The 23,679-nt window shown below is 41.0% G+C and overlaps 1 protein-coding gene across 8 annotated transcripts in view; it reads left to right on the top strand.

Annotated features, from left to right (window-relative positions):
- MAP2K5 (mitogen-activated protein kinase kinase 5) overlaps window positions 1-23,679 on the top strand; it is a 266,618-nt gene that overhangs the window by 151,918 nt on the left and 91,021 nt on the right. For all 8 annotated transcript variants that reach the window (XM_006052082.3, XM_044925392.1, XM_006052081.3 and 5 more), the window contains exon 16: window positions 6,284-6,355. In XM_006052082.3, the coding sequence (XP_006052144.1) occupies window positions 6,284-6,355 (72 nt within the window). The remainder of the gene's footprint in view (window positions 1-6,283; window positions 6,356-23,679) is intronic.

The following is a 23,679-nucleotide window of genomic DNA, read 5'->3' as shown; positions in this document are numbered from 1 at the left end:
CCCTATGAGGTAGATAAATATTGTTCTTTTACAGATGGTGACAACGAGGGATAGTGAAGCTAAGTGACTTAACCAATTTCATACAGCTAATAAGTAGCAGAGTGAGGAGTCAGACTTCTGTAATCAGCTTCCAGGGACTGAACTCTTTAACTGCTGTGCCTCTCACTCTATCCAAGTTATTTATGTGTCTCTCCAAATCTAGATTAGTATATTCAGGGTTTATTCTGGTTTATTCTCTGTATCCAGTCCTTCACATGGTGCTAAATGAATGAATCAGTTCATGAAACCTGCATTCCAAAAATGATTTGTTCACTAATTATAAGCAGACGATTTAAGTTTTTGTATTAAGTATCTTACTTGTGTGATAAAGTATAGAAGACCCTCAGATGACTCAGATGCAACCCACTAGACTGCTCAAATATTGAAAAGAAAATAAAGAAATAGCCTTGCATGTGTGAACAGTCTCACTTTATTCTCCTATAATCTGAAATGTTAGGTATAAGACAATGGTAATTAGGACAAAGATAGGGAAGCTTTTCTAAGATTATAAAGTCATTAGAACAAACAAGCAAATACACAGTAACAATTTATGGGCATGTTAAACAGTGGTCCTTGTAGGAGACTTGAAAGCCATCTGGTCCCTCCTCCTCGATGATCTAGAAAATGAAGTGGCATGTTCAAGTACACATTACATCTTAGGGGCAGGTAGGTAATTAGGTTTAATGGACATTTTAATCCAAAGCAAGAAACATTTTCAGCTATATTTTAACAGGATTTCTTCCAGAAGGATTACAAATGGAGTCCAGAAGGTTTTGGGGGTTTATATTAAATCATTTCTTGAAAATTCTAATCACTAGAACTTTTACTCTTGTTTTAAAGATAGAAGTCTCTGAAACTTTAACCCACTATTGAGTCATTGTAATTTATTATAATTTTCTAAAACCAAATATAAAATTTTGACATTATTACTATGAATTCCTGAAGTTTTGAAATTAAGAAATCTTATGCAAATACTTGTTATTTGGGATCAGAAAGTCAGTCTAAATAACTATTCCTATCTTCTGAACATTTTTTCCACCTGGACTCTTCCTATGCTTGGAAAGTATCTTTACCCGGATTATAACCTGTGCAGATTCCATGATCCAGCTTGGTTGGCCATGCTCATGCAGTGATCATAGTGATAGGGATGATGATTGGAAGGAGGCCAGCATTTACTAAGCATCCCCATGTGGCATGTACTGAATTGAGCACATTACATGGATTTATTTATTCTTCAGACAACTCCATTAGGTATACATGCTGTCTATTTCGCAGGTAAGGAAACCAAAGGTGAAGTAACTTTAGCCCAGAATCTCAAAGCTGGGCAAGTAGTGATGGTCAAGATTTAACTAGGACACCAGCTTCTAGTTTCTGGTGGTAGCACATTAGGGTATGTGGACCAACTCTTCTGCTGAAAAATGCTAATTAAAATACTTTTAAAAACCATCTCAAATACACTGAAGAGCTAAAAAGACAACTGGGGACTCCCAGGATGGTTTTCAGAAGGAAACCTACAACAGAGGGGAAGATAGAATGTTCGAGTACCAAAGCTACTTATTCCTGAAGATATTTTCCTGTATTGCTGAGGATATTTGTATGTGTTGCAGCTGTGAATGATAAGGGGGCTCCCTTAAGGCAGAGGGTCTCAGAGGAAATCTTCCCCATACTATGCTGGAAGCTTGAAGAGCCCCCTACCCCACCAAGTACAAAAGCAAACAAACCAACCAACCAGATCCAAAGCTGCTCTTCCCCATCCCAGGGAACAAAAGAGCAACAGGAAGAAAAAGAAAAAGGGGGAAAGTTGTGGCCACAGACTAACCCTGGCACAAATTTGTACCCCAGATGTTTGTATATGTGATCTGAGTTAGAAAAGGAGCTTCATGTTGAGACTATTGTTTGAAGTAGACCCATCAACCTGAGGCCTCAGAAAACCTCTGCAAAATTTTTTTTCCATGAACAAAAACTGTAAAGCAAAGAAAACCAGGCCCACAAAGAAACAGAGCAAACCAAAGAACCAGCAGGAAAAAGGTTGCAAACAGACTTTAGATCACAAATTTTAAAAGTGACATAGTTGATTTGAGAAAGTCCCAAACAAAACTACTAGATAAAAATGAAAAACTCACTATTTGGTAGCATGTTGAAGACGAGAGAGAATTAGTGAACTGGAAGATAGATTGAGTTAGAGCAGTGTGACTGCAGAACCCTGTCTAACCTGAATGTTCTACTATCCACATAGTGATCTTGCCAGCTTAAAAAAAAAAACAAAACACCATTGTTTATGATATTGATATATATATATGTGTGTGTGTGTGTTTTTTAACATACTGTTATTGTTTTTCAGTCTCTCAGTCATGTCCAACTTTTTGCGACCCCATGGACTACAGGACACCAGGCTTCCCTGTTCTTCACCATCTCCTAGAGCTTGCTCAAATTTGTTTCCATTAAGTCCATGATGCCATCCAGTCGTCCTCTGTTATTTTCTTCTCCTCCTGCCTTCAATCTTTCCCAACTTCAGGGTCTTTTCTAATGAGTCAGCTTTTGGCATCAGGTGGCAAAAGTATTGGAGCTTCAGCTTCAGCCTCAGTCCTTCCAATGAATATTGAGGATTGATTTCCTTTAGGATTGACTGGTTTGATCTCCTTGCAGTTATTACCTACTAACCTAAAGTTTTGTGCATACTTTGTTAATTTTCTGAGTAGCCTAACCCTAAGCAGAAATTCCTTCATGGGAAGAAGTAAGGGTTGGGATGTACCAGGTATCGTCCTGCTTTTGACAAGTAAACCCTAGCATCTTGTGTTATGAGAGAATGTAAGTCGCTCAGTTGTGTCTGACTCTTTGAGATCCCATGGACTGTAGCACGCTGGGCTCCTCTGTCCGTGGAATTCTCCAGGCAAGAATACTGGGGTGAGAGATTCCCTTCTCCAGGGGATCTTCCCAACCCGGGGACTGAATCTGGGTCTCCTGCATTGCAGGCAGATTCTTTACTATCTGCGCCACCAGGGAAGCCTGTCTTTTGTTATAAGTAGAGACAGTTCTAGAATGAGTTAACTAAATCTGGGTCCTAGGTTAATGCCCAGTCACAGCAGTAAGTGGAGGGGTGGAGTGTGCACGCCATCTTGGAGCAGTGCTCTTTTAGATCCTCTGGCTTTTTTTTAGATCCTCTGGCTTTTAAATCGTCACTACTCCTTAGTGTTCTCATTAAGAACAGACCAGAATTTTCCCTCTACACTTAAACTTCAGTGCAGAAGAGCTTCAGACAAGAGTCATATTTTTCCTTTAAAAGCTTTCCATACTGATGACAAATGTCATGTCAGAAAGTAACCTAGCTTTTGCTTTTTAACTGAAAAATACTCATCACAGATCTCTTAGTAGTGTGGTACCTTGCTGTTGGCTTTGTTTTGTTTTGTTTTGGAGGGAAGAGGACAGAGTGGGCCATCTTGGCTTCAAGTGTGAGAACAGATTTGAGTTGTGCAGTCTTAGGCCACCAGGTCCTGGCTCTATAAATTCAGAATGTATTGCTGCTGCCGCTGCTGCTGCTAAGTCGCTTCAGTCGTGTCCGACTCTGTGCGACCCCAGAGACCGCAGCCCACCAGGCTCCCCCGTCCCTGGGATTCTCCAGGCAAGAACACTGGAGTGGGTTGCTATGTATTGGGACTCATCTTGTACCCAAGTTAGTTTCAGCAGCCTGGACACATTTTTCTAGTCCCTACTACTGTACGAATTCTTGAGGGCAGACCTGTGGAACCAGCTGCCTGCTATGTGCCGGGCATGGTACTGGATGTGAAATAAGAACCCTCCTTGCCTCTTAGAAGCAGACTATGAATTGGATGGTTACAACTCAGTGCAATAAATTAATGTGAAAGATGTGAAGAGCATTTTAAAGAAGTACAGAGGCAGGAATTCATAATTCAACCTGAGGAGTGGAAGGAGTTTTCATCTAAAAAGGGTGGCCATTGAAGGGTGGCCTTAGAAGGGCCCTTTCTGTGCACTAAGCAGAGATGAGAAAGGCAGATCGTCCCCTCTATAGGAAACAGAGACATGTTTAGTGACTGGGGCCGAGTTTTCTGAAGATTCACCCAGAGAAATAACTTTCTAAAATGAAGGTTTCCCAGAGCCACCTCCAGAAATTCTGATACTGGAAGTTCATTTGTAATAAGCACCTCAGGCACTTCTATGATGATGAGTCCAAGGCTGTATTTTGAGAAATACTGACCAGGTCAAGACTAGTGTGTGGCTCTTCTGACTTACAGTTCAGAGGGGCCGTTTGACACACAGAAAAGAACTTCGGTTTTGCAGTCAGATGTACCTGGTTTGAATCCTGGCTGTGTACTTAAATAATACATTTAGTATTTAATCCATAACTCTACACTTTGGCAAGTCATTTAATCTTACTAAACCTCAGTTTTTACATCTGTAAAATGAGGGCAATAATACTTGTCAGGTTGTATGAAGTGTAGAGGATACAGAGTATCTAGCCCAGTGTCTGGGACAAACTAGGTGGTCATTCAGTGGTAGCTATTATTATCCTTTCCCAGTAGGTACAAATTAAACCTCTCTGGCCTCATTTGCCTTATCTGTTAAATGGGGATGATGAATAGTACCAGTCTAGTATGGATATTTATGAAAAGCACTTGGAACAATGCCTGGCACATGGAAATTCTTCAGTAAATGCACGGAGTAATGGTGTCGTCGTCGATGGTGATGAAGATGGCAGTACTCCTGTAACTGGCTGGCTGGTTCCATATGGATGCTTCCGATTATGAATGGATCTCGCTAGAACTGGATAATGAGTTCATTCAGATATGACCGTGGAACTTGAAAAGTGATGGTAGCAGGGATTAGAACATAAAAAAAAAGTATGAGGGGATTGGAATGACCATGTCTGTTAGAGGCTTGGAGAAATGGTCACATGACTCTTGGCCCTTGGGAAAAATTATTCTTGGTAGGAGAGGTATTTTACAAATTAAATAAATAAAGGAAGGGAAGTAAGACAATCCATCCTGCTACCTTAGGGTAGGGCTTTATGTAATTTTATGAAAAATGGTCCCAGGAGAAGACAGTAAATATACTGAGATAGCCTGGTAGGTGAGAGTGGGAAGTCGGTTACAAAGTTTGGGTCCCAACTAAGCCAACTCACCTGAGAGTATCTGGCCCACATCTTCCATACCCCTGGTGTATCCCCCGCTGGTGAGTGGTGAATGCCCATTTCTTCCCATCTGCAGTGGACCAGACTCACCCTGACTCCAGTTACTACCAAGGGTGGCTCATGCAGGCTTTTAAAGGATGATGGCTATGGTGACTTCCAAGAATTCCAGGGATGGTACCAAGAACAGAGTATGGAACTGGGGGCCAAGAGGTATGGGTCATGATCCTAGCCCTGCCGTTACTAGCTCTGTAACCTTAAGCAACCATTCCGTCTCAGTGAGACCTCATTTTCTCTTACTCATTTGTTCCTGTGTTCATTCAGAAGACTTCTGTGAAGTACCTTACTGAATGCCAAATCCTGGAGGGGCAGAGAAAGTAGGCAGCAGCCACGCCAGTATGGAATTAGTCCTGTTGAACTAGAGAGTGTGCAGCTAATTGTTAGAACAGGTATTTTCTACACATCTTGAATGGAGGACCAAGAGTCCCAAAAGGACCTTTCAAACTGTTCCCTGGTTTTATATCAAAAAAAAAAAGCCCGATAAATGGGATAAAATGTTGAGCAGTAGGTGAATCTGGGCTAAGGAAATATGGGTTTTCTTTGTACTAGTCTTAATCTTAAAAATTTCCTACAAGTTTAATATTATACAAATAAAAATTTTTAAATAGCAGAATTCCTAGTGATTCAGGCCCATCTCTCAAAATGCAAGTACGTGATAATATTATATAATATCCTGTAATATGTCACTCGACAGCTAAGGCCACTGGATTTGGTTTGAGTTCAAGTCTCAGCTCATTTACTAGTTTAGGACTTTGCCTAATATCTCACGAATATGAGCCTTCATTTTCTTTATCTTAAAGATAACAAAGTTTCCCTCACAGGATCTTTTGAGGATTCAATAAGATTATATCTAATATATCTGTATTACCTATACAATTTCTATGGATTATCTATATAATACACATACATATAAAATTGTTTTTCTGTTCCTAATGTGCTGTGCAGAAACTGGTGGCTCTGCCTTAGCTGAGCTCACTTGAGCATATATGTTTCCTGGAGTAGCTTACGTCAACTCACAAGCTCCCTTCTGTTTTCTTTCAGCCTGAAAGAATTTCAGGGGAGCAGTATGGAATTCATTCTGATGTCTGGAGCTTAGGAATCTCTTTCATGGAGGTATGTTGATTGCAAACAGATGCTCTTATCTTATGTATACCTGTACCGAAATATTCTTTTAGGAGAAATGAAGATTTGAAAAAAAAAATTAAACTTCCAGTGTGTTATGTGTATATGTAAACAGAGGTTAACTCAGTAGTCCTTATTTTGATACCCTTACATCACTATTCTAAAGTTCTTTTTCTCACAGATCACCTGTGTAAAACTTAGCTGGAGTGCTTCTTAAGATTACAGGTTCCTGGACTCCCATCAAAAGACCAGTTAAATACACATCTCTAAGAATTAGCATTATTAACATGTTTCCAGTGTGATCCTTATGCACATGAAATGTGGAGAACCTAGAAATTCCAGAAAAAGTATGTGTGATAGCAGCCTTGTTGGAAGGCATATATGACTTCTAGAGGTGATTACCTTATTAAAGAGTACAGCCCTACTCATTTGGATGTATAATTTCTATATGTTTGCATAGAAAGAAAAAAACCACCTTATTCCAGTTAGAATCATATCACGTGTTGTGGAACAGAGTATGAAATGATTTGAAGGAGGATAGGTATATGTACATAGCACAGTTTTAATGTATTTACTCTTTACAGCTGTATTTAGAATGGACTTTATTTTAGTATGCTACATGTGCCCCCACTAGAACTTTGTGCTAGGGTTTCTGTACAGTGATTATTGATCTATAAGGAAATGCGTAGAATTTGTATTAGATGGAGACCTGCCTCAGCATGAATTATAGCAATATAGAGCCTAGATATCCACTAGTGTTTCAAGTGATGTATCTTACACGCATTGATTCAGATAAAAGAGAACTCTTTAAAAAAGTAAAAAGAACTCCTTAAATAAGATCATGGATAGAGTTGCAGTCACAATTCCCATCACTTTTTTTTTTTTTTTTTTTTTTTGGTCAAATGCTTTTTCTGTGATTTTTGCAATGCATGAATGCAGTTGAATTTCTAAGGAGATATTTTCAGAGTCAATTCACCTGCAGTATAGAAAGAAAGCAAAAATATTCAGTGTTTATTGAACCATATTTTTCTGCTTCTTCATGAAAGGGGCTCTAAGAGGAAATACAGTATATATGCAACAGCTGAGAGATTGGCAGTGCTGGTGAACAGATGCTCAGAACTGAGTCTCCCAACAGAATCCTGAAGGGCGTGTCCAGTTAGCCTGTTTCAGGGGAAACTAGTACCTTTGATTTGTGGAGCTCAGCTCTGGCTGTTACATAATTACCCTTTGTATATTTTAAATCATTGTCATTGAGTATACTTGATAAAAGACCAGATATAGTGTGGAACATTTGAGAAGTTGTACAGTATAAAGAGTCCTAGACTGGGAATGGAAGACCTGGGTTGCAGTTCTAGCTTTGCTCCTGGTTTTCTAGGTAGCCCTGTGCAAGCCCCTGTGCTTAACTTTGGGCCTCAGTTTCTTCTTCTGTTAAATAATGATCTCTAAGCCCCTCTCCAAACTAACATTTTATGACTGTAAGCACTCTGCTCTTGCCTTTCTTTAACTTTCTGCAACAACTCTAGAATTGTGTAACTTAAAAACATGCAGAGGCATAGCAATACTGTCAAACAGGGTAACTAACAAATTTAAGATTTAGAGCACACCATTCCTTCCTTTCATATTCATTTCTTCATTCCTTGTATTGAGCTCCTGCTATGTCGAGTAGATAGGTAATGGGGATATAGTAATGAAGGACACTCCATCCTTGATTCTTGTGAAGTTGCATTTGGTGAGGGGGGTGGAGTGTTTGGGACAGGAAACAGAAGGATAACTGAGTATATAATTTGTCAGGTGGTGGTAAGTCCTTTGGGGAAAAATGAAGTGGAGTCCTCCTCTCCGATAAAACAGCCTTTGAGCTGAGACTTGAATGGTGTGAAAAGAGCAGGCCATCAGGCAACAGCAAATAATACGAGAGACCTGGGTTACTTGAGTGGAGTTAGCAAGGAAAAAATGGGAAAAAACACATTCAGAGTGGTAGCCAGGGGCCACATCATATACAGCCTTGTTAGCCATGGTCAGAATTTTAGATGTTACTCTGAGAGTAAATTATCTGAAATATGTTTTCACAGGATAGCTGGGTGCTCTATGGAGCACAGAATATAGAGGGACAATCATGGAAACAGGGAGACTAGTTAAGATAGGTAGGTAGATAGACAGATACTTAATAAATATAACATATTTATGTTGCATATTGAAATATATGTCTGCCAGCATTTTGCTGAGTGCTCAGGATACAAAGATTAATAAAAAGAGACTCTGTTGTGTAGGAAGGAAGATTGCCATTGATGTATTTGGGATTTTGTTGATCATATTCATTTATCCTGGAGGTAAACTATTAGTCTCTAGAAGACTGAAGAAAACAGACTCGTTGAATTTATAAGATGAAGGTGTAAGGAACTGTGTGAAAAAGTGTCAACAGTGAGTGTGAGACACCTGGAGGCCTGGAGGAGTGCCTTGGCTCATGCAATAAAGTGGGGAGTAGAAAAGGACCACTGGTCAAGAGTGAGGGCTGAAAAGAGTTCAGTGTTTTACCACTCCCTGCATTTTAAAATAGATCCTGAGGAGCCACATGTTAGAAGGAGGAAGAGATGGCCTTAGAGGATGTAAAGTGCAGTGTGATTATGATCATCACGAAGAGTTGTTGGGCACCTCTGTGTGGGGGATACTTAACTAAATGCTTTTGAAAGGAACTATGGGATCATAGTCTCTGTATTCTGGGAGCTTATGACCCAGCAGACATGCAAGTGAGAACAAATGACCAAACACAGGTGGTGAATTAAGTTTTTAGAGAGAAGAGTAAGGCCCTGGCATGTGCTTTATGGGTTTCCCTGGTGGCTCAGTGATAAAGAATCCACCTGCCAATGCAGAAGATGCAGGTTCAATCCCTGGGTTGGGAAGATCCCCGGGAGAAAGAAATGACCACCCACTCCAGTATTCTTGCCTGGGAATCCCATGGACAGAGGAACCTGGCAGGCTACAGTCCATGGGGTCGCAAAACAGTTGGGCCATGACTTAGCGACCAAACAGCAACAATGTGTTTTATACCAGATTCATTTGGGGTACAAAAATATGTGATGTGAAATAGGAGTCGGAGGCTTTGAGTCCATAGATGAGAAACTGTGTGTGAGTCAATAAGGAAGAGAACCCCAAGGTTCTTTTTTTCTAAGGAGCAGATGTGATAAGAACATTATCTGACGGGGTTGGGAAGTCAGCCCAACAAAGGCACTTAAGGACCAATTTCTTTGTTTTCATCATGGTGTACTAGGAATGGATGTGGTAAATCCTGTTCAGAATCACTGTAAATGGAGAGAAGTATGAATCTCAATAGCATTTTAAAATTCAGAGTAGAAAATTGTGTCCTGAAAAATAGTTAACATCTTCAAAGAGTAATTGCTTCTCTACTGTTTATCCTCACCTTTAAAAACAAGGTTCCCTTCCTAGACACGCACTGTAGAGAGTAGACACTCTGATTCATTCAATAATCATTGTTTAAGCACTTATCATGTAGTGAACCTTGAAGAGTGGAGCACACTAAGATGAGGAAGGCTTGCCTGTGATAGAGAAGACGGACACTTAAAGCCCAGAGCAGTGTGACAGTCATTAGTGAAAATGAAGTGCTCTGAGCCACAGAGGTTCAGGCGGGGAGAGCAAGACAGGTTTCTCAAAGGAGCTGACAGTTGAGTTTAGTTGTCTTAAAGGGAGTTGCCCCTTGGAGAAAGAAGGAAGAGATGAAGGAGCCCTTCCCCATCCCCCAGCACACTCTAAGGTGGGATCTTTGTAAAGCTTTCACGAGACAGCAGATGTCCAAGTATGCAGGGTCTACCTACCTGTGTGGATACCTTCCTCAAAATGTTTTGAGTCAATCAGTTTATTCCCCTAGAGTACCAAGTGGTAAAGAAACACGGGGGAGGACTCCCCTGGCGGTGCAGTGCATAAGAATCCACCTGGCAGTGCAGGAGACATGGGTTCAATCCCTGGGTTTGGAATGATTCCACACACCGCAGAGCAGCTAAGCCCGTGTGCCACAGCTACTGAGCCCGTGCACCCTAGAGCCCGGACGCCACAGCCACGGAGCCCCGTGCTGGGACTTCTGAAGCCTGTGCGCCTGGAGCCTGTGCTCCGCAGCAAGAGAAGCCACCACAATGAGAAGCCACAAAGAGTGGCCCCTGCTCACCAGAACTAGAGAACGCCCATGCAAAGCAAAAGACCCAGCACAGCCAAAAATAAATAAACAAAAGTTTAAAAAGCAGCAATGGGATAAGAATGTGGGAAACTGAGCAAAGGAATTTTCCTGAAATGACACAAGAATCAAATAGAGACAAAATGGGATCTAGAGTTTTCTTTCCCTTCTACTTCTACCTAGCACCCTCCCGTAAATTCCATAAGTTTTTGGTGACTCAGGAGTCAAAAGGCTGCCTTCACTGCTTTAAATTCCTAAAATGCAGGTTCCCCCTTGCCTGCCTTCTTCATGCTTCCCTCCCCTTGCTAATGGGCTGTCACAGTCCCCGTGGGGAGTCATAACAAGGCCTCTCGCCACACTCTTCCATAAAAGACGATGCTACATGTCGCTAAAATATGCCATTTAAAAAGTCACAGGTACATTTGTGCCTTAAGCACAGAATCTTTAATATCAGACTGTCTTTTATCCAGCAGCAACACTGCCCCCATCTTCTGTCAGTTCAGTATCCCTCTTTCTGTGAGATAAAATGGGTCTTCTCCAGGATTTTGTTAGCTATATGTAGTATTTGGAGTTGGCTGAAGTAAGATAAGGGATGGAAGTTATCCTTAAGAAGGGAAAAAATGAGATTATTCAGCTTGACTAGAGCATGGTGGTTTTACTAAGATATGAAGATTTCAGCCCCTTTCTGTGTTTTTGTTTCTGATTTTCAACTCAGACCTTAAAATGTGTTGTAGTTCTCCTCATGTGAATGATAGAACAAAATAAAGGTCATTGCCATGTAAGGGGGTTATAATGGGGAAAAGAACCCACATGGAATTAACTGCTCTTCTTCCTTGAGCCTTTATGACAACAATCAGCGTGAAAATGAAAAAAAAAAAGAAGTGAGACCACTCACAGGCATACAAAATGTCTAAACTAGGACAAGCTGGGAAGATTGATCCTGCTCTAGAATACGTGTTTGACTCTCGTAGAGAGATCCTACCGATTCAGTTGACCGGGTGATTTTTAGGACTTTTTAGGTGATTTTTAGCACCCTTCTTGCTGCTCTTTAAAGACTTCAGGACTACACTTTAGAATGAAAAAGAGTGTGTCCACAGTAAAAACTGATGGTCTTCATTCCTAGGGGCAGGGAGCACCTAAAACGCTTTAGGGCAGGGTTTCTTCTCTCTTCTCCCACGGAACGAACGGCTTGAGAGTCCCACGGTTCTTTCTCACTAATTAGTTACCCCATTCGTACTCTTTTCTTAATTTATTTATTTTAATCGGAGGCTAATTACTTTACAATACTGTGGTGGTTTTTGCCATATGTTGACTTGGATCAGCCATGGGTGTATATGTGTTCCCCATCCTGAACCCCCTCCTGCCATTCATACCCTTGTGTCACTCAAATCACAACACAGATCTGTAGGAGGGAAGTAAGCAGTCATATTTAGAAAAGCTGGACTTTTCAGCTGGTCCTAATTGGGTCAAAAAATGAATCAGCACATGCCCTCCTCTATCCTCGCATTTTTAACGCCCAGAACGAAGCACACACATTTAAAAAAGGCACCAGGTCAGTCGTCAGGGTTCTTACTCTGAGTGTGCTATCCTAGTACATGTTCTGCTTTGTGGTTCTCTTTGGCCGGCTATTATAAACTTACTAAGGTCGGTGGTGAATAATCTGACAGGCTTTTCTGTAGGAGTCAGACTGAAAGCCCCATCTTTAGCACCTGCATTTTGCTCTTTTCACTTGGGTCCTCCTTGCTCTTTCTGCCTTTGTTCACCTCCTCTCTCCAGCATTCTCTTGAGTCCAAAGCACAGAACAGTCTGGCTCTGTGTGCTTGGTTAATTGGAGTGTCATCCCGTCCTCTGAGACCCCTCTTCAGCATGATCACTGTTTTACTGAAGTGGTCTGAATGATGTGTTAAATGATGAAAGCAAGGTCCATGGCTTAGAAAAATGTCTCTAGATAGGTGAAGAGCATATTCAGAGAGTCACACGAGGTCATTGTCATCAAAGTAGCACCGTCTTTTGAAGATTTGATGGGTTGTATTGTTCTGACAGAGTTAGAGTTTTTCTTGTGAGCTTCAAAATCACTTTAACCATGTTAAAAAATATTCAAGGAGCACTATGCCATTCACTCTGTGTGGAGTATCATTTTCTTCTTCTCCCCAAGATACAATTTAAATACCCATCCTTTATGACACCAACTCATCTCTCCAGCTAAAAGTAATTTCTTCTTCTGACCTTCATCTACATCTTCCTTGTGGCACGAGCATTTTTCACTTTTGTAGTATATTAATTTATTGCTATGTCATAGATCCTTATGACAGAATTTAAATCTGATTCTCTCGTAATCTCCTGCCCTCTCTAGCACAATTTCACTGCCCTAGTGGTTACTCAGGAAATCTTTGGGGCTCAATTTTTTCTTACTTTTGTAATGATTTTAAAGTAGTTTCTGAAAATTAAGATCAGAGTAAAAGTTTGATGAAGTCTTTAACCTAAGTACTCACAAACATTTGCTGAACAGATCACAAGTGTTTTGAATATGAAGACGAGTTTTGACTCAGACCTAGATTCAAATTCCACTTCAGCCAGTATAAACTATAGATCCTAGGGTAAATCATTTAATCTCTTGGGGCCTTTAGATGGAGGCTCCATTTCAGAGCTTGTGAAGAGGTCACAATGAGAAAATTAAGCCATTATCCCTTCTCTTTAAGAAGAATTACCTTTTGAAATGTTCACATATGGGTTCAAAAAGCCTACAAATTAGGGTTAAGGGCTTTCCTGGTGCCTCAGATGGTAAAGAATCTGCCTGCAATGTGGGAGACCCAGGTTCAATCCCTTGGTCGGGAAGATCCCCTGGAGAAGAGAATGGCTACCCACTCCAGTACTCTTGCCTGGAGAATTCCATGGACAGAGGAGCCTGGCATTGAAGCACACTCGTTATCTTCCACTCTCACCTCAAACTCCACTGAAAACGGTCATAAAGAGATTTTTTAAAGCTTTATTACCATGCAGAAAGGGAAAGGAGACAACAGCAACCAAATTTTGGGTGTGGGAAAGCAGATGGCCAACAGTAAACAGCTTAAGGGAACTGAGAGTACTGTAATCTGAAGCCAGCAGGAAAGAAAAAAGAAGCACCTGATTTACTTTGAGCCACCGAGGACGCTCAGGAATTGGTGGCACCAGGTATCTGAAACTCAGAGTGGAAGTGAGGCCAGAGAAGAGAATTGTGTTAGTCTGTCTGAGAAACAGTTAAGCTGTTTGACTAATAGTTACACTGTCTGACTCAGTGATTCTTTCCTTAACTCAGTCACCCTCCTAAGCCCTACACAAGAGGAGTTTGTATGTTAGGAGAGGAGTAAGTAGAAGAATTTCTCTGAGAATAAAATGAGTGATACCTGGCACTGTAGGAGGCTGAGTCTCATTTCTAATGCAGAAGCATTAAATGAAAGTTTAGCTTCTGAATGTGGAGACTCCCAGTTGTCCTACCACACCCTGTTTCTGGGACACTGGCAGCCAAAATTACCTTTCAGGTAGAATATTGGAAGAGACCTTCTTGAGGAAAATATGACCAAGAGGTCTTAAAGATCCAGGCACTGGGAGTTTCCTATGGAAACAGTCCAGCTAAATGGCATTACCTAAGCCTACAGGCTCTACCCGTAAAGTGCAGAGTTTCAGTCAGAATTTCTGCTACTGCTATCTGCTAAGTCGCTTCAGTCATGTCCGACTCTGTGCAACCCCATAGATGGCAGCCCACCAGGCTCCCCCGTCCCTGGGATTTTCCAGGCAACAACACTGGAGTGGGTTGCCATTTCCTTCCCCAATGCAGGAAAGTGAAAAGTGAAAGTGAAGACGCTCAGTTGTATCCGACTCTTAGCGACCCCATGGACTGCAGCCTACCAGGCTCCTCCATCCATGGGATTTTCCAGGCAAGAGTACTGGAGTGGGGTGCCATTGCCTTCTCCAGATAAACCCTGCTGCTGCCGCTGCTGCTGCTAAGTTGCTTCAGTCGTGTCCGACTCTGTGCAACCCTATAGACAGCAGCCCACCTGGCTCCCCCGTCCCTGGGATTCTCCAGGCAAGAACACTGGAGTGGGTTGCCTAACATTCACTAATTTACATATATATATATTAATATAACATTAATAAATTTTATTGAACACTTCTTATGTGCCAAATACTTTACTGGGTCCTGGGGACACATTGGTAAATAAAACAGGCATGTTCCCTTTCCTTGTTGAACCTACAATGTAGTTAGGAGACAGGTGATAAACAATAGTAATAAACATATATATATATTTTAAGAAGGCACTTTGAGAAGTAAGCTTCTTTTTGAAATAACATCTAGGCAGTGAATGTTTTACCAAGTGAAAAGAATTATGGAGCATTATCTAGACTCAGCCCCTGCCTCTAAATATACTGAAGAACCTACCTCTTCCCAGCTTTCGAAACAAACAAAACAGACAGAAATGTACCTTCGCCTGGTCAGTCCGTGGCTGCAGCTTTGTTTGCTCCCCTAGCCCGTGGTGCCCGCGAGCCTGGGCTGGGGGTGATGGACGGCTCTGGATGCCCTCTGAGCAGCTGCTGTCAGCTTCTCTCAACCACGACAGCTTAGCTTTTGGTGTGCTCCACGGATAACCAGTTTTTCCTCCTCTTCCTTTTCATAATCACTGTCAAGAGCCTGAGTGGACATTGACTCTTACTATAATGTGTTGTCTGCTGCTCCATCTAGTGAAATACCTTACCCGATGATCGAAGTTTCTGCTGAAAACCATCAGAAAGCAGAAGGGTTAAAGCTGAAGGGTCCTAGGACAAAGGACATTTCAGTGGGAGATTGTATAAGAAAGTGGGTAGAAGTGTGGCTCTGGAATTCTTGTCGTGGGCCTCTTTCCCTTCCATTGAAGAATACTGAGGAAAAGAGCGTGTAACCGTTTCTGTCACTCAGGCCCCTGCCTGCGCGCCCCTTTCTGTAATTGTCTTAACTTGATTTTTTTCTATTGTCATTTTTTTGTCTGAAATTTTATGTAACTTATTGCAAAAAGAAGCTGTTAAAATGACCTTTGGCAGATGATGGATTGACTGGTTCAGTCCTCTGCCGGGTCTGTGAAGGGATCCAGCTGTCTCAGATTACCATGCCTAAATGTGCATTTTCCAAGGTTGTCAGTGATCGTAGTGCTGGGAAACTGGCAGACAAAGTGAAGTGTTTCCCACTGAATGAGGCATTGTTGAGCTTGCTTTGTGCTCAGAGCTATCGTGAACAACCATGAGATTGACAGAACAAGATGGAACAGGTGCTAGCAATCCCAGCTAAGCATTTTGTTATTTTGATGGATTTCAGACAGTTTTTAAAGTTTTTTCAACAGCACATGTCCAAATCATGTATAAACACAAGCACACACAATTTGGACTTTTAAAACATTTGAATCAAGTCTTGATAACAAAAAATAAAGAAATAAAGAGAGGACAAAGCAGTTGTTTAAAAGCTCATACTCCAACGTTTGAAGAATTGTCAGTAGAGGATGGGCAGTCTGCTACTTTATGACAGGCAGGCCGGACTTTCTGAAGCTGCTGCTGCTGCTAAGTCACTTCAGTCGTGTCCGACTCTGTGCGACCCCATAGACGGCAGCCCGCCAGGCTCCCCCATCCCTGGGATTCTCCAGGCAAGAACACTGGAGTGGGTTGCCATTTCCTTCTCCAGCGCATGAAAGTGAAAAGTGAAAGTGAAGTTGCTCAGTCGTGTCCGACTCTTAGCGACCCCATGGACTGCAGCCTACCAGGCTCCCCCGTCCCTGGGATTCTCCAGGCAAGAACACTGGAGTGGGTTGCCATTTCCTTCTCCAGTGCATTAAAGTTAGAAGTGAAAGTGAAGTTGCTCAGTGTCTGACTCTTCGAGACCCCATGGGCTACAGCCCACCAGGCTCCTCCATCCATGGGATTCTCCAGGCAAGAGTAGTGGAGTGGGGTGCCATCGCCTTCTCCGTTCTGAAGCTAACACAAAACAAGAAGTCCACGGTTTTCTATTTAGTATAAAGAAGAATTCTCTGGGGCTTCACTGGTGGTCCACGGCTAAGACTTCACCTTCCAGTGCAGGGGGTACAATTACGATCCCACATATTGAACCCCCACAAGCTGAGACCCCACATACCTTGTAGTCAGAAAACCAAACCAAAACAAACAAACAAACAAAACACAGGAGCAATATTGTAATACATTCAGTAAAGACTTTAAAAATAGTCCACATCAAAAAAAAATTTCTAATGAACAGGTCCCTGCACCCTTGCTATTCAGCAGTGTGCTGCCGTCCCTTTAGGAGTAAAATGACCCGTCCCTAGAAGCATTTAAGTAGTGCGTGAAGACTTGTCTCAGGTTTGGGTTTTGTTTTTTTTTTTTTTTTTAAGAGGTATTTTGTAGAAGAGCCAAGTATAAAATTAGACAAGATGCAGTCATTTATTCATTTAGTCACTTAGCAAATTTTTGTGTGTGACAAGTGTCTGACTCTTCACGACCCCATGGACTGCAGCCTACCAGGCTCCTCCGTCCATGGGATTTTCCAGGCAAGAGTACTGGAGTGGGGTGCCATTGCCTTCTCCATCATAGAGTCCTATCAATACTCAAATCCAGTGATCCGGAATTGACTTAAAAATCCTCTCAAAGATCCTCCAGTCTGCTTTACAGGCTTTGATTCTGACCTGAGTAATAATAACTTCTTTAGCATTTATTTAGACACCTTTTACACACCTTATCCTTGTATTTAGAGACCAAAGTGTCTTTTAACTGTTTAGAAGAGAGACATTAGAACTTGTTAAGTCAGATCCCTCCTCTTATCAGTGAGGAAGCTCGGATCCTCTCTGGATCCCAGGGAGGGACTGGGCCTGCAGGTACAGCAAAAGCTAGGACTGTGCAGAAGAAGCCCTGCAGCTGGGACCTCTGATGTGAAGGGAAGTGCACTTTCCTCTATTGCTCACTGTTGACGTCTTCTTGCTCAGTGTCGTTCTGGAAGGATATCAACACTTTATGTATATGTAACACTTAACAAAGCCATTTCATATTCATTGTCTCATTTAAGCTTCTTCCCACTGTGGTGGGAAGTGACCAAAAAATCAGCAATTTAAGGTATCCAAGATCATTCCACCAACTTTGATCCGTAAGCGTCAAAGTTCCTACATGGCAAATAAGGAAACTGAGATCTAGAGAAATTAAAGGACTTTTCCAGAAAGGCTAGATGATTGGACCAGGCAGCAGCAGTTAACTATCCTGACTCTGGATGAAAGTCTGCTTCTTCCACTAAGCTGTAGAAAAGAAGTAGATCAGTAGTTTTGAAGAAAGGAGTGAGAAATGGTAAATGTAAATGAGCAGGAAATTAGATAAAGGGAAAGACTGGTTTATTGTGACTCAACTCATCACTGCTTTTCACAGGATTGCTACCTACACTATCCCTATAGTTGGTTCAGCTTTATTGTATTTTGAAATGTATTAAAAAACATTGTTGTTTTTCCAGAAACCAAGACCTAGTTTATTTTTCTTAAAGAAACACAAAAAATAACCTAATCTCCAGTATGTCTGCTGAAATAAAGTAGAAGTGGATAGGTAAAAGTTCCATCTAATCAGTAAACATTTATGTAGTACTGCCCTGTGTTAGCAGTAGGGATAGAAAAACTTTGTTCTTAGGAGCTCCTTGACTCGGAGGGGAAAAGATCAGTAAAAGTGAAATGGAAAAACGCATAGGGGGCTTCCCTGGTGGCTCAGTGGTAGAGAATCTGCCTGCCAGTGCAGGAGACATGGGTTCGATCCCTGAACTGGGAGAATCCCATATGCAACAGAGCAATTAGGCCTGTGAGCCACAACTGTTTAGCCTGTGCTCTAGAGTTTGTGAGCCTCAACTATTGAAGGCCAAGTACCCTAGAGCCCGTGCTCTGCAACAAGAGAAGCCACTGCAACTAGAGAGTAGCCTCCGCTTGCCTCAACTACAGAAAAGCGTGTGCAGCAACAAAGGCCTAGCACAGCCGAAGATGGATAAATAAATAAAATTCTTTGTAAAAAGCAAAGTGCGCAGGACTGGGCAAATGAGCAGGAGAGCTGACATCAATGTCAAGGATAGCATTTCAGTTATCTATTACTCTGAATAAACTACCCAACATTAGTAGCTTAAAATAACAGTCATTAATTTTTTCTCAGGATTCTGTGAGTCAGGAATCCTAGTAGGGCTCAGCATTCCATGTAGCATCCTCTCATGAGGGTGCAGTCCGGGGGTGCTTAAGAATGGAAAATTCAGGATGCCTTCACTTGCATGCATGGAATCTTGGTGTGGGGACGGCCACTCCATATCTCTCTCTCCCCTCCATGCCTCCTCTCTCCCTTTCTCAAGGAGCGGCAACACACAGAGAGGCCACAAGTGTGAGCATCTCCTGATTGTGACTCTTTGAAATGCCTAGCAATACTAGTGTGGCTTAGATTGAGTTTCATAGACCGTACCCCAGCACTGATGTTTACTCAGGGTTCCCATAGCTACCTGACTCCAGTGAGCAGTTTAGAGGTTGGAGGACACCCCCACCCAAGCAAGGTCTCTAGGGACTGTATAAGGATTAAAGCTACCCACTGTTAGAGGACACAGGTCAGCATTATATGAACATACTGAAAAAGTGTCATTTCTTAATTCTTACTGTAAAGATGAGAATGGTTGTTGAATTCATAAGCACATGAAATGTTTTGGGGGGCAGTTAACTCTAACCTTTTTTCCTGCTTGTAACCCTTTAGTCTTTAATAAGAAATAAGTCAGCTAAATTCATCATAGTGCTGAAATAAGTGAAAATGATTATTCTAACCAGTGATGTAAGAGTGCCTTGCCAGTTAAAACATGGTTGTTTTTACCATTAATGCTACAATACTTTAATAAACATAGTATACAAATTTCTCAGTATTAGAGGAAGCCCCAGTTAAAACTATCAACCACTAATACTGAGAAGTTTGTATACCATGTTTGTTAAAGTATTGTAGTGTTAATGGTAGAAACATCCATGTACCACCAAGCTGACTAAGCTCTAGGAGACATCACCATCAGGGGCTTACCAGAATCAGCAAATGCTCATGGTTAGCCTAATGCAAAATACTATTTCTGGTGTCACGGAGGATGTATGAAAGTTTATGACTTAGAGTTTGCCCTTGAACAAGTGAAACTTACCAGGCATTAGGTATATAGGAAGATGTTACCAGGTGGGATATGATACACTGCCCAGTGAATAGTATGGACAGAGAGGGTATGGATTTTGTCCTCCAGATTGTTTTCTGGGACTAAGTCCCGGCTGAAGAGGAGAAATAATTTGAAACAAGTCCTGAAAGGGTAGGTGGCGTGGAGCCATCGATGGCACCTGCTGCCCTGTCTCAGATTCCACCCAGGAAAACCACCCTCCCTACTGCATTTTGAGTTGTTCAAAATTTTGAAGAACATCTGTTTTTCTATTAGAAAAGTAAAATGTTTGCTTTCATCCATCATGACTGAACTTTATCTCTCTTTAATTCAGAGTCGCTCACTGAATTTCTTCTCAGTGCCCAGAACACCATCAAAAAAGACCTTTGCAGTTGTTTTTAAGAGACTTTTAGAGATTCAGTTATATCCTCAGATATCTTAATTAGCATTGCTCTGAGTGAAGCTACTGATGGAAATCAACTTGAAACAATTAGAAGGTCTTCAAAGCTTTAAAGTGGGTCTGTTTAAATGCAGGGTTTGGGGGGGTGCCTTTTATTTAAATCAATTTGCTGGCTCGTATTTACTGTGGCCTAGTTGAAGTTATATATTGCATTTAAACCACAGTGTTCAACTAAAAAACTAGTCAGGCAGAGTTTTTGGTCTACTATAGTATAGTATAGACAGATAGATTGTATGTGTGTTTATATATGTGTGTATATATCACACAGGTATTCATGTATACATATACATGCATAGACACACAAAACTCTTTATAAGGGAAAAGGGAAGAAAATCACACAAGTAAAATAGCATTATGGGAGAAGGAGGAGAATCATGTGTTTTAGGACAGCAAGGTTAGAAAGACCAAGGACCATTTAAAGATTCAAAACAATAGCGTTCAGCATGAAATCTGCTTTTTATCATCCTTACCCAGCCATCAGAATGAAGAAAGACAGTGTCCAGCTGCAGCAGTAGTTTGGTAGCAGGAGAATTAGAAGTAAAGGTACTAGTGCCTGAGGGGTGGGTCATGAATTAATAATTGCTATGTGGCGGATGAGCCCCGTCAGAAGAGCTGAAAATGAGGAAGTTGCCTTGCAGAGCGCTATCAATCACTCAGTGACCATAACTTCCAGTAATTAGTGTATTTTATGGGCCTTTGCTTCAGTGGCTCGAAAGCACATATGCTCCAGTCACAGCTAAACTTTGCCAGAGTAATATTCCAGGATGATTTATCCTCCTGCTGCACTGGGATATAACCCTATATTAGGTGAAGATTGTGAACTAAGCTGCAATAAAGTGTAAGTTTAGGTACAGTTTGCCCAGGTTGAGACCTCAATGTATCATGCTTTTCAGCATTCATGGTTAGACTACAGCCAGCAATCATTTTTTACAGTAAAACAAATAAAGCAATTAAAGGAGCAGCATTAGGATATTGTACTTGTGAATTACTGTTGCCCTGGCCCCATTTAAGTGTCCACTGTTATAAACCCATTTCTAATTTAAAAAGAAAAAAAAATCCACTGAATTAGAAACATTTATTTGTAATGCTATCTTTTCTCCATTATTACTAGTAATCAGTGGAATAGAATGCAGGACCTTCTGAATGATGGATAAACGTTTGATTTATTTCTTTGTGCTGTTGTGTTTGGGATCCTTAAGTTAAAACAAATTTACTTTTTATCAGTGGGCTCTGGTGAGGACAAGTCATTCCTTTTAAAATATTGGGACATGTTGAGAAGCACTCCTGATGGGAACCTCACCGTTAGGCTCTTTCTACACAAAGGAAGCGTTATCTGTGAGCCCTCCAGAGCACTTGGCACTTTTTGAACAGGCGTCAGGAGTTATTTGCTGTGGCTCACCCACTGCACGGGGAGTCTCATGGGGCCTTTGCCGACCAGGGGCCTTTGCCATTGCCAAAACATCTGTAGAGTCCAGGGTTCCCAGTAATTTAACAAGCTTTGCCACCAACCTCCAGTATGACCTTGGGCCAATTAATTAAGCTTCCTGTGCCTCCATTGAGCCATAATTCTGTTTGTGTTAAAGAAATCCTTGGAATGATAGGAAAGCATTATGTGAAAAGTATAAATTGATTAGGGAAAACATATGCGTGGTCCCACTGTGTTCTTTTTAGGGTGAAATGTTTCTACGCCACTTTTCAATGTTTAGTGATGGTTGTTCTTAAATTTCCTGAAATAGACACCAGTCATAAGCCCATTTCACCAAACAGGGGAGGAAAAGTGTTCACAGTTTGATGCTTTCATTCTATTTGTTATTCCATCTTTAATTTGCAATGTATTGTAATGCCATACAAGTTAAAACAATAGTGGTAAAACAAACTAATTGTCTTTAATTAAAGGGAATTAGGTTTTGATTTTAATATATTTGATGTAGTGGGAACTGATAACGTGGAGGGTCCCAAAGGTTGTTGGGCGTATTTCTGTGGGGCCTGATAGTGTCAGTAATGCCCTCTTCCTCATAGTCCTACATGAGCAAATATGTCACTTCATCAGTCTCTGTTACTCGCACTCATGCCCCTCCGCAGGGGTTGCAGACTCCACAAGTTATCAGCTAATGGCGTTATACATTAAAAATTGAAGCTTTCCTCACTCCGAGGCCCTTCAAGGCTTTGTTCTTAAGCCCTAGACACTTTGGAGTGCAGCTGCAAACTATAGGCAGAAGATTAAATTAATTTGTAACTCTTTTTTTTTTTTGGTATACTGTATTAGTAAATCCTCCACATTTAATTGAAACCCTGCTTCAAGACGCTTTGTGTTGCTGTGTTCTTTGTTGTCACTTTAACCTCCCGAGCACTTTAGCACTGGTAAATTGCTGTTATATCCTTCGGATTGTTTTTAAACCATTTAGTAAGAGGACAGCGAAATTGATGCATGGGAAGAAAAGTAAAATCTTAGGGTAGGTTTTGAGGTATTTAATATTTATTATGGTCCTTTGCCAGCATAGTTTCAGATGATTTAAACTCTCTCTCTAGGACTGTGTAAATTGGTCTTGGGATGAAATCTCACCTAGGGAATTTTATGTAATCCAATAGTTAAGTCTGATTTTTTTAAAGTTTCCCTGTGTCTGAATGTTCTAGAGTGCTGCTACGATCATGTAAAATGAGGGTTTAACTGCAGTGTATGGTCTAAAGGCAAAATCCTTCTGTGGAAATTTAACTGTGTAAGATGTGCACAGGTAATTCACAAATTTTAGAATATTTCGGACTATAAAGTCCTCCTTCAGCTACATCACTAACTATGTTGAAATGCTTATTTTCAATTTGCAGTTTTGTTGAGAAATGTAGAATATGTCTAAATTAAGAGTTTATAAAATTCCAGTGCTCTTTAACATAACTGTAAATTTAAAACAACTCCCCCACTGTTGATATTCTAAGTTGGAAAGTTGGTCACCAAAAACATATCCTGAGTTTATGTCCTACACTGGCTTTCTGGCTACAGCGTATGTTTTCTCTTCATCCTTTGACTTCATGACAGTAATGATCTTTACTGTTAACAGAAGCCATTCTTGTTGCTTTGTAAATAAATATCTTCTGCCCTGACTTTTTGTTGAAATGCAGAAGTTTCTATCTTGCAGTTGTTATTATCTGGCAATTGTTATAATCACACCCACACATATATGGATTATTTAAATTATAAAATCCAACTTATTCAAATAATGCTGACTCAGTAGTATTTCATAGATTCTGGACAAATTAAAAGATCAGTAAGATGACGCTAAGGAACAGTCCTCGTTTTACAGTGAAATGTTAGTAGTTTACTGTTATTTAAGTGTATTCCTAACAGGTAAATGTTTTCAGAGTGTTTAGCAGTTTACCGAATCTGAAGTATTTGGAATTAAAATGCACTTTTTTATTTAATGTTAAACAGAGTCCTGTCCCTCCCCCATCTCTGCCTCCACTCCTCCAAAATAAATAAAGCTTTTCCAAATCTTTTACAATACGAGCTGTTC

Source organism: Bubalus bubalis, chromosome 11 (assembly GCF_019923935.1).
Source record: "Bubalus bubalis isolate 160015118507 breed Murrah chromosome 11, NDDB_SH_1, whole genome shotgun sequence".
NCBI lineage: Eukaryota > Metazoa > Chordata > Mammalia > Artiodactyla > Bovidae > Bubalus > Bubalus bubalis.
This window is presented reverse-complemented; position numbering and strand designations above follow the sequence as displayed.